This window comes from Chiloscyllium plagiosum, unplaced genomic scaffold (assembly GCF_037043375.1).
Source record: "Chiloscyllium plagiosum isolate Xiang-an unplaced genomic scaffold, Cpla_swu_hap1 HiC_scaffold_9, whole genome shotgun sequence".
Lineage (NCBI taxonomy): Eukaryota > Metazoa > Chordata > Chondrichthyes > Orectolobiformes > Hemiscylliidae > Chiloscyllium > Chiloscyllium plagiosum.
In genome coordinates, this window is record NW_028270147.1 from 14,217,265 (window position 1) to 14,229,366 (window position 12,102).

A 12,102-nucleotide genomic window follows, 5' to 3' on the forward strand; every position below is an offset into this window, starting at 1 on the left:
TACAACATTTAAAAGGCATCAGGATGGATATATGAATAGAAGGGGTTTAGAAGGATATGGACCACATGCTGGCAAATGGGATTAGATTAAATTTAGGATATCTGATCGGCATGGACGAGTTGGACTAAAGGGTCTGTTTCCATGCTGAACATCTCTATGACTCGAAGTTCCATTCTTATAATGATATTGCAATGAAAGTTTATAATCAATTGTTTTTATTTAGGAGCTTGTATTCTAAAGCAAAAGTGAATGGAGTTTTGGTTTTGTTCATCAAAAAAAACGTGAATTAAGCTAAATGACCAGATATACTATCTGGCAAAATAATTGTTGAAGTGTTTTCTAAAATTGGAGTTTCCTTGTGACTTGCAGAAAGGTGGGCCAGAGACTAGAAACACGGTCTATTTAGAAGACCCAGGCCAGCAGAAAGAAGCTGTCTTCAGCCCATCAGAGCTGGAAAGATGTCTTCAACAGTTCTAGCAGTCCAAGTAGGCAGGACTGAAAGAAGCCCCAAGCCTTTCTTCAAGTTCCGTGAGAAAAGTCAATGAGTTAGATGGTGTGTGCGTGTGGGCAAAAGTGAGGACTGCAGATGCTGGAGATCAGAATCAAGATTGGAGTGGTGCTGGAAAGGCACAGCAGGTCAGGTAGCATCCGAGGTGCAGGAAAATAAAAATAAAAATAAAAATAAAAATAAATCGGCCTTTCGGGTAAAAGCCCTTCATTAGGGATTTAAAAATCACATAACACCAGGTTATAGTCCAACAGGTTTAATTGGAAGCACACTAGCTTTTGGAGCGACGCTCCTTCATCAGGTGATTGTGGAGGGCTCGATTATAACACAGAATTTAGAGCAAAAATTTGCAGTGTGATGCAACTGAAATTATACATTGAAAAATTGATTGTCTGTTAAACCTTTCATCTGTTAGAATACAGTGATAGTTTCACTTCTTTCATGTGTAAATCACAAAACCTTTTTTTTAAAAAGTTGCATTCTCGGGTTAGCTAACCCGAGTTAACAGCTAACCCGAGAATGCAACTTTAAAAAAAAGGTTTTGTGATTTACACATGAAAGAAGTGAAACTATCACTGTATTCTAACAGATGAAAGGCTTAACAGACAATCATTTCTTCAATGTATAATTTCAGTTGCATCACACTGCAAACCTTTGCTATAAATTCTGTGTTACGATCGAGCCCTCCACTATCACCTGACGAAAGAGCGTCCCTTCGAAAGCTAGTGTGCTTCCAATTAAACCTGTTGGACTATAAACCTGGTGTTGTGTGATGTTTAACTTTGTACACCCCAGTCCAACATCGGCATCTCCAATTCATTAGGAATGTGTGTGTGTCCCTGACAGCGACAGGAAGAATCCATCTGGTGAATGTATAGGAAGTTGCCAAAGGGAAATGCTTGCAACCTCATCAATTGAATATGTAACCAAAATATGAAGTTGGGGTTGCGTGCCTGTAAGGGATATTGCTGGGAAAAATAAAATTGAAGTTTCACTCTTGATGTTCATGTAATATTTTGTTACATAAATTTATTACAACAAAAAGCTATGTTCTTTTCTTAAAAGTATATTAAGACACAATTGTAAATATATTCAGTTAGTGACCTCCACACTGTACTAAATTTTGAAAAATAAACTTACGATCTATAAGGCCAGGTTTCATTCTGAAACCTGAGTTATCCAATATTACCACCATCTGGGATCATAACAAGATATAATCTTCTAAGCAACAGAGAGTTTCATCAAAATGATGGACAATTTTGGTTTATTCACTGTTGATATAGGAGACCAGGGTTCAGGTCCCACCAGCTGTCAAAGTGTGTAGTAACATCTCAGCACAGTTTGATTGGAAAATATCAAGCAGTCCCCAAACAGCTCTTGTGGTGCGGTGGTAGTACATCTGATATAGAGGGCCTAGGTTCAAATGCTACCAGAGGTGTGTAATACATCTCTGAATAGTTGGGTCAGAAAGTATCTTAGCAGTCCTAACCATAGCCAATACAAATATGGAAAGGATCCAATAGCTATGAAATATTTTCAACATATTGGAGAACATCTTATGCATTAGAACTCAGTCTGGGGGCATGCTATCCTGAGCAATTCTTACAATGGAAAGGTTTATTACATTAGTTCAGATGTTTTTGAGAATGATTTACATTCTGTGGAACTGACTACATTTCCTGTAGGTTCTGGATCAGTGGTGCTGGAAGAGCACAGCAATTCAGGCAGCATCCGAGGACAGGCAAAATACATTTCCTGTAGGTAAAGGTAGCAGGGACATATGTTTGCCAGTAGTAGCATGTTTCCTTTCCTGTAGGCCATGAGTGAACCAGTTGTTGGTAATGGACTAGTGGTATTATCACTGAATTGTTAATTCTGGAAACCACAGTTTGAATACTGCCATGATGGATGGTGGAGTTTGAATCCAATAAGCAAATTGAAAAATCTAGGGTTAAGAGGGTAATGATGATCATAAATCAATTGTAGATTGTTGGATAAGCCCATCTAGTTCACTAAAGTCCTTCAGGGAAGGAAATTGCCATCCTTATCTGGTCTGGCCTACATGCGACTTCAGATGCACAGCCAACAAAGCTCCCGACCCATGAATATACATTAAACAAACTCCCTGGTGTAAGACCACTATTTAATTCAGTTAGTTAATTCAATTATCCCAGAACGTGCTGCAGCAGGAATCAAATTCAGGATCACTTAATAGCAATCCACAAACAACTCTTGTGATGCAGTGGTAGTGTCCCTGCTTCTGATGCAGGAGACCAGGGTTCAAGTCCTACCTGTTGTCAAGGTGTTTAGTAACATCTGTGCGTAGTTTGATTGTAAAATATCAAGCAGTCCCCAAACAGCTCTTGTAGTGCGGTAGTAGTGTCTGTCCATCTGATATAGAGGGCCTGGGTTCAAGTTCTACCAGAGTTCTGAGATAACATCTGAATCGTTGGGTTAGAAAGTATCTTAGCAGTCCCTAGCCATAGCCAATACAACCCAGAATCCTCAAGGAACCAGCCTTGTAGTGGATCTGTTCAAGCTATGGCCTGCTACTAAATATATGCCTGTTGGCATTGACTTATAATACAGCCAAGTTCACATAACTGGGCATAGAACCACAACTGCTGGCAAATGAGGCACACCCATGCAAACATCTTTAGTAACTGGTTCTCCAAGCTTGCAATGAGAATGCAGTACTGCAGGAATTTGGAGATGTTGTTTTTCAGATAAGGTGTAAATCCTGTATGCACTCCAAGACAGAACAAAACTGCATCCCATTGAACTGCTGACCTGCCCCAACAGCACTAAAGATTATCTAACCGTTGCCATTTTGTGAGATCTTACTGCGTGCAAATTGGCTGCCACATTTCCTACATCTCAACCATGATTACATTTTGCCAATATTTCATTGGCTGCAATGGGGTATCCTGAGGGTGGGAAGGGTGCCACAGAAATGCAAGTTTTTTCTTTGTTTCTTTCTCTGTAGCTCTAACATTGATTAGATCAGATTTAGCTCCTTGCGTTATTGATTAGTTTCAAATCCTAACGCGCAAAGTCCAATTGGTTTGATTGACTATGCCAGCTCCTGTTATTTATGATTCACTTTGACTGAAAGCCTCATTGTTTCGTCAGTGCAGTGAGCACTTTCAGAAAGGACATATGTTTGGAAAGGCTATAATTTGGTAACACTGTCTAATTATTGGACTGGGCCAGCTAAGAGTAACCTGATAATGGCTGCACTACTGCCTTAACAAAATGTTTGATCCCACACAAGATGTTCAGCAAGTGGAATTGATCTCATCAGTTGCTTTAAAATAACATAGTCAATCTGAATGGAGAACTATAGACAGGCTTTTTGTAATTCATTTGCACAGAAGAGCTCTGCAGGATTTAAACGAAGTCAACAGAAGAAAAATTAGAGAAAGGAGCTCAAAGGATGGGATGAAAAGTTCTGCTGTTCCAGAATATGCTGCTCATTATAAACCTGTCCATTCAATAACGACCAGGGTTGTGTTGGGAAAAGGTTGGCTGCTGCAGTGGCTTGGGAACATCCACCTTTCAACAAATAAATAAGATATTGCTTCATTTCTCAGCCAATTCTCAGCTTTCAGTCTTTGCAGCTTGGAGCCAAATTGTTGTGAGCACATACCCACAGGCGGGATGGGGGCTCAGAGGTTAGCACTGCTGCTTCACAGCACCAGCGACCCAGGTTCGATTCCATACTTGGATGACAGTCTGTGGAGTTTGTGCATTCCCCCAGTGTTTGCATGGATTTCCTCCAGGGTTCCTCCTATGATGCGATGGTTAGGCAGATTAGCCATGGGAAATTGCACAGTGATGTGCAGGCTAGGTGGATGGCTATGGGAAATGCAGGGTTACAGGGGTAGGGTAGCTGAATGGGTTTGTGTGGGATGGTCCTCAGAGGGTCATTGTGGCCTCGATGGGCTGAATAGCCTGCTTCCACGCTGTAGGGATTCTACGAGTCCTACTCTGGTAACCTGGGTATAATAATCTCAGATGATACTCCAAGCGGAAGCGACACTGTTGGAGATGCCAAGTTTTTACTGGAATAGTAAACACAGGCGCCATCTGCTCTCTCAAGAAAAGAAAAACATTCCTACACATTATTTCAACACAGATCAAGACAGTCCTCCTGGTGTTCTGGTCAATCTTTGTCCCCTAATCAATACCTGAATGCATATAATCCGGCTTTTATCTTATTGTTATTTGTGGGAGCTTACTGTGCACAACTTGGCTGCAGTATCTCCCAGCTTACAAGTGATGAAAGGTTGAAAAAATGCTTCATTTTAAAGAGCTTCGATACATCCGGAGGTTGTTAAAGGTGCTATAGCAATGCAGATCTTTATTTTCATGGATGGGGACATCTAAAGTGTGATCTTACAGTGGCCTGAAGATGGTCAATCGGTTAGCAAGATAAACCAAGGAAATCACTTCAAATTAAATTGCGTGGGTGCAAGATGGACACAGGTTCCAAATATGAAAGAGGTACATTTCATGCTGATGTCAAACCCTTAGTGCAGAGTAATTCTGTCTGTCGGTCAGTCCGTTGCACATTATTACACAGAGAAGAACAAAAAATAAAATTGCTATTAAGAGGGTTCTTCTGGTCCAGTGGTTGTGTCCCTGAGACACCTGCGTTCAAGTCCCACCAGTTCCAGAGGTGTTCCGTAATACCTCTGAACAGATTGATGAGTAACTTATATGATTGATATCAGGAAGTTATTGGTCAGTGAGACCAATACTTGGGGTTACACTCCTGCTTCTCTTCCCGGGACGTTTGAAGGTGGAGGTGTATGAAAAATCTAACATGTGTCCTCCCATCACTGACATCCCTGAACTGGTACAAGCAACAAAGGATACCCTGTGCATATTACATGGGACAGAAAACAGCCCTCAACATGGAGGAGGACCAACAGCTTGGGCTACTCAGGGCAAAGTTGAGGGAGGATTGGTGAGAACATTCTTTTCATGCCTGCTGGGGCCAAGAAAGGCTTGTCCTGCCCACCCCCCACTTCCCAAACAGGGTCAGCCACTACCAATGTACCCTCCCCACCCCCGATCACTTGAACCCAGCTCCATGCCCCCTCTTCAGGTCTCTCACCTCGACCCCAGACCCTGGATTGACTTGAGCTCCTCCTGGTGGCGGGACTGCACAGACTGCCGCACACTTGGTGCAGCTGGGACCACAGCAATGTCAATGACTGGCTCTCTCAGGTGGGACCTCTCCCGAAACAGGGGCAGCAGCCTCAGCACAAAGCGATGAGCACTCTTCCCAGTGTTAAACTGCTGCAAGGCAGCCTTGGGAAGCATGGGTAGGTTCTCTGCTGACTTTTGAGGAGGGAGAAAGGAGGGTGGTGGGCAGTGACCAGAGCAACCAATGAAATCCACCTTTGGAATTTACCTACAGCTTGATCTGTGGGGGCACTGGAACCACTAAAGAATGAATGGGGTACTGAACTGAATAAACAATGAATGAAGAAATAAATGAATGAAAGAAAAGGAATGAGAAGTAAAACTAAGTACCCATTTGTGCCTTTGATGTTGGTCAGACCATTGGAATAGAATTAGAATAGAACAGAATAGAAATTTATTGTCATGTGTACTTTTACGTGAACAAAACTGTGGAAAGTATTCCAAGTCACCACGTCACAGTGCCCACAAATTCGCAAGTAGCCTCCTGCTATTCTTTGAAGCAACATCACACGACCTTTTGTGCCCAGCTGAAAGGGCAGGTGGGACCTCTAGCTTTGGAGTTCATCCAAAAAGCACACCATCAACAATGCAGCACTGCCTCCTGGAGTTACCCTTGGGAAGTTGGAATTGTGAGTTGCGAAGATAGGCTTCAAGGGGATTTAGTCTGACCGCGAGTGGGTAAGTGCCTGGCAGATGGAACGTAATGTAGGTAAGCGCACGATTATCCAACGTGAGAGGAGGAATGAAGGGGAAGAGCAGTTTTTGTCCAAAGCGGGTCTTTGTGCACTTGTTCATAAGTCACTGCAACATCGTGCGTGAGTGCATCAAGCATTCCAAGATGCAAGTGGTTTGTTAGCCATTATCGGAAGTGGATTGGAGTAAAGAAACACAGAGATCCTGCTTCAATTGCATAGAACATTTGAGAAGTGCATCGAGAGTACAGTGCCATTCCTTGCCTAAGGTGGGTTAAATAGCTTAATAATTATATTTTTATATGGTATAGCATATAATGTATAATCGTTATTTCAGTAAATGCAAGAATTTGTTTTGAGTTTTGTAAAAGAGAGTGAAGGGTCAGTTTTCATTTCCTCGTCCTGATACTGATACAGTATGTCAATGTTTACCTGTAATGTTGTCATACTGATGTATCCAGGCAGATCATGGAGCTGTGGACTCTCTCTCGGATGACTGAAAACTCTTGTTCTGTTGAAAATTCCACCTTGGCCTAGGTACGGTGGGAGGAGAAGTGAAGGGTTGCTGTGTATGTACTGGACAACCATCACAAACAGCGGGACCACGAGAATCAAACCCACCACAAAAAAAATCAACTTCCACTGTCAGGGGTGGGTGGGAGAGAGAAACAGGAAAATACTTGTTAGTCTGGACACACTGCTGGAAAAAGATGAAATATCTTAAGAGAAACTGAGGCTATAAGTTGCTGGAGGAAGTCATTCAGTCACTTGGGCCTATTCGGCTATTCATTTAGCTCCTGGCAGGTTGCTATTTTAACTACATTCACCCTACTCTTCGGTTATACAGGGCAATGATTTGGAGTATTGAGCACAGTTCTGGTCATCATACTTACCAAGGCATCGAAGGGTAAGGGCCAAGTGCTGAAAAGTGGGTTTTAGAATAGTTAGCTGGTTATGTTTGACCAGCATGGACATGATGAATTGAATGGCTTTTTTCTGTGCCACAGAATGACTCTGATGCATTGGCTACAGTTTAGAGAAGGCTCACTAGACTAATACTTGAATGAGTGGTTTGTGTTCTAAGGAAAGGCTAGACAGGCTAGGCCTGTATCCTTTGGGGTTTAGAAGAGTCAAAGGTGACTGAAATATAGAAGGTCCTGAGGGGATTTGACTGAGTGAATGTTAAAAGGCTGTTTCCTCTTGCGGGCTATGATGTGGAGCAGACGGTGTTGGACTGGGGTGGACAAAGTTAAAAATCACACCCCCCCCCACCAGGTTCATCAGACGGTTGTGGAGTACGTTGTGGAAGAAGGAGCAGCACTTCAAAAGCTAGTGCTTCCAAATAAACCTGTTGAACTATAACCTAGTGTGTGATTTTTAAACTTTGCCCTCTTGCGGGAGAATCCAGAACTAGGGGGCATAGATTTAAAATAAGGGGTCATCAGAGCGATGAGGAAACATTTTTCTTCTTTCAGTGGGTTGTGGGTCTTTGGAATTCCCTTCCTCGAAAGGCAGTGGAAGCAGAATCTTGAAGTGTTTTGAAGGTAATAATCCCTTGATGACCAAGAGGATGAAAAGGTTATTAGGGGATATGCAGGAACATAGAACTGAGATTAAAATCACATCAGCTGTGATCTTATTGAATGGCAGAGCAAGCTCAAAGGGCTGAATGGCCTATTCTCAGTCCTTCTTCATAGGGCTGCCTGTACAACTCCTGGTTCTGTAAGTGTCACCGAACAAAGATCTACCCGAGGCAGGATTTTTGACCCCTGCTGGGCCCTGGACTTACTTAAGGCCAAAGATTTGTCCCACTGCTGGACATGTGACAGGTAGCTGATTAGACTTGTTGAGGGCCTCACTAAATTGGGTTAGAGAAGTAATTTTCCAGTTAGCCTCTGGTTTCCCCCAGCAACATGGTCATTTTAGGGGTGGGCGCGTATCAGCAGTCAGGGGTGGGTGCGAGGTGGGGGGCAGGGAGGTGGAGTTGTCCTGTGTTCCTGACTGACTCGAAGACCATCCCTTGTTTACCCTGGGGGTGAGAGCAGTCACTGGTTAACATGAAAAGGGCTTCCCTCCACAGAGGTGCTCCAGCCACATGGATTTCTTTAGTGTTGGAGAGTGGGTGTCTCCTCCCTGACTTTGTGCCGTCGCTGCTTCCTTTCTACTAATACAGCCTGCTACCCCTTTCAAACAGAAAGGCCTCTAACGGGCCTTCCAGTTTCAAGAGGTAAGCCCCCACCAGGAATTGTTGGCCAAGTTGGGGCCAGGCCAATAAAAAGGGGTCCTGAGAATATGGATTAGTAGTGCTGGAAAAGCACAGCAGTTCAGGCAGTATCCGAGGAGCAGTAAAACCGACGATTGGGGCAAAAGCCCTTCATTAGGAATACAGGCAAAGTGCCTGAAGGGCGGAGAGAATATCCCGGCCAAGTGATAATGTCCCTCTGGAAGCTAGTTCAGGAGACAAGCAAACTCAGGTCTGTTCCCAATCAGCTCCCACCCCTAGCAGCATCACTGGGAGGGAGAGATTCAGATTCCAACTATCCATGAAGAAGTGTTACTTCACATTCCCCTGAATATCCCAACTCCAAACTGAAACCTTCTCATTCCAAGCCTCCATATTCTTAGTTACTTAGATTCCCTACAGTGTGGAAACAGGCCCTTCAGCCCAACAAGTCCACACCTACAAATTCTGGGAAACAGGAACCACACCTACCGGTGTACGTTTCACCACTGCCGCATATCACAATGTACTTTAATGTTAAAGTTCAGTGACTTCCACAGAGCAGCAGCAAAGGAAAATGGAAACTCTTAGACATTTTGCTCATTCCCCACACACATGGAACCTGCTCAGTAGTACACAATGTTCCATGCCAATTACAGGCGATTTTTAAAGATGAAGTGATAGAGTTACAGTGCTCTGATATTTCCCAGTGCATTGCCCAACTGAAAAAAAGAATTGCAGTTATGTATAGTTCACAAGCTGTGCCAAAGTGCTTTAAAGTCAGTGCTGTAATGTAGGAAAGGGAATGACTCCAGCAGTGCAGTAGTTAAGGGAGTGCTCAGCTGTAGGCCTGGGTTATGTCTTCATCTTTCTGGACACTTAAACCAACAATTTTCAAACAGTGTAAGAAAGCCACCCCTAGCCTAAGCTGATGCCTGCAGCTATAATGTGAAATGATACAGCCTGAGGTCAGGAGAAACAGAAGAATATATTAGTCGGGTGACAGGAAGCAAGTACTATGGGAGGTGGTAGCTTCTATGCAACATAACATTGAACATTTACAAGAGAGTGATAGATATATTTCTTTGGGGTTAAAGGGACCTGAGGGTTGGAAAATGGGTATAGGACACTGAGTTGGATGAACAGCGATTGTCATATTGAATGATTTTAGTTTAGATCAGAGTGGTGCTGCAAAAGCACAGGTCAGGAGCATCCGAGGAGCAGGATTGAAAGGAATGAATGGCCTACTTATAGTATCCCTGCAGCGTCAAGAGACCATTCAGCCCATCGAGTCAGCATGACCCTCAAAGAGCTTCCCAACCCGACCTCTCGCCACTATCCTAGTAACCCCACATTTACTATGGCTAATCCACCTACGGGACAATTTACCAGCTTGCCTGCACATTTTTGACTATATTTCTGTAAACACAGTTGGACTGAATATTCTGTTCCTGTGCCTAAATTCTGTGCAACAGACAGGACTGCAGCCCTTGACTAAATTATAAAAGCACATTCTCAACAAGCAAGGTCGGGCCAGAATGAAGCTGCTGTCACTCTAGATGACAGCACTTTTGTGCTCTTGTTCCTTTGCCCCAACCATTGCTCATACGGAGTCTAAAGCTCTGAAAAGATTGACTGATGTTTCTGATGTTCCATGTGACAGCCAAGGGCAAAAGTGAGATCAGTGACGCTGTGAGCTTTATTAAGAGAGGCAGTACTGTACCAGCCTTAGAAGATGTCTGCAGGGTATCTTACAGAGAGGGACACAAATCAATTATTTCACTTTCAATGAAGCACAGCCTCTTCATCCAGTGCTCTGTTCTTAAACTTCTGCAGTCCACATGCCATAAGAGGCTCAGAATGCACTTAGGGAGGGATTTTTAAAAATTCATTCACAGAGTGTGTGTATCACTGGCTAGGAGAAAGTGGGGACTGCAGATGCTGGAGATCAGAGCTGAAAATGTGTTGCTGGAAAAGCGCAGCAGGTCAGGTAGCATCCAAGGAGCAGGAGAATCGACATTTCGGGCATGAGCCCTTCTTCAGGAATCACTGGCTCGGCCAGCATTTAATGCCCATCCCCAATTGCCTAGAGGGCAGGTCAGAGTCAACCACATTGCTATGGTTCTGGAGTCACATGCAGCCCAGACCACAAGGACAGCAGCTTCCTTTCTGAAAGGACATACGGAATCAGATGGGATTTACCCCAACAATGGTTTCATAGTCACCATTAAATTTCTTAATTAGTTGAATTTTACTGAATACACATTCCACCATCAGTCATGGATGTCAGGGTCAACAGTCTGGCAATAATACTTTTGCACCGTCACCCCAGGTATTCCAGGCTTTTGGAGCATTGGTAATTCCACTCAATGAGTAACCAGTGTCCCAGGCAAGTACTCTGATGGATGATTGGATCAAAACCCACCTACAGTGTAAGTGGAATTTAAACTCAATCAATCTGGATTCTGAAAACTGGTCTCCGTGATGGTGGCTGTGAATCTACACTTGATTGTTGGAAAAAAACCCATCTAGTTCCTGCCTTTTTAAGGAAGGAAATATGCTGTAGTTACCTAACCTGGCCTACATGTGACTCCAGACCCACAGCAATGTGGATGACTCTTAACTGTCCTCTGCAATAATTGAGCAAGACCCTCAGTTCAAGGACATCAATTACTGGCTGAGCTAGTGATGCACACATCGCATGATTGAATAAAGAAAGGGATATCTTTTCAAAGAGCGAGCGTAGGCACATTCAATCACAGTCCCTCTGTGGTTTAAGGATCTACAAATGAATGCAGTAATGAAAGTGGAACAACATAAGAGGAATCTTTCACTTTACTTATTGTTCTATATTCTGTTTCATTAATCATGGGATATGTTGTTTAGCTACAATCCATCTCTCATGATTAGGACCAGTGCACGCTGAGTAGAAATTTGTAAAATCAGAAGAGTGTATTGCACAAATCCTGAGAGATGCATCATCCTGTTCCCTTATTCGTTCCTTCAACCCACCCTGAACACTGCCATCAATAACAATATTTCCCACTGCAACACTACAGCGGAAGAAAAGTGCAAGGGAAAATGAACACTGTCAGATGGGTGAGACAGCCATTCAAAGTGACAAAGGGCCTAGTGTCAAACACAGATGAGGTAAAAGACAAGAGGTGGGAAAGGATTGAGAGACAGACCACGGAATGAAGTGGCATTGGGCTGGGATGGGGAGTGCAGGTGAGGCAGGCTATTGAAAAGGGATTGACGTTGGATCGATATAGTGCTGAAGAAGTCATAGAATTCCTCCTGTGTGGAAACAGGCCCTTCAGCCCAACAAGTCTACACCGACCCTCCGAAGAGTAACCCACCCAGACCCATTCCCCTTACCCTATATCTACCCCTGACTAATGCACCTAACCTACACATGCCCGAACACAAAGAGCAATATAACATGGCCAATTCACTTAACCTGTACA

General features: G+C 43.5%; 1 protein-coding gene across 3 annotated transcripts in view; it reads right to left on the minus strand.

The window, feature by feature from the left end:
- st6galnac3 (ST6 (alpha-N-acetyl-neuraminyl-2,3-beta-galactosyl-1,3)-N-acetylgalactosaminide alpha-2,6-sialyltransferase 3) overlaps window positions 1–12,102 on the minus strand; it is a 278,305-nt gene that overhangs the window by 229,955 nt on the left and 36,248 nt on the right. For 2 of the 3 annotated variants that reach the window (XM_043698678.2, XM_087990258.1), the window contains exon 2: window positions 6,847–7,056. The exons of the other annotated variant lie outside the window; for it this stretch is intronic. In XM_043698678.2, coding sequence (XP_043554613.2) covers window positions 6,847–7,056 — 210 coding nt within the window. The remainder of the gene's footprint in view (window positions 1–6,846; window positions 7,057–12,102) is intronic. 3 annotated transcript variants of the gene reach the window in all.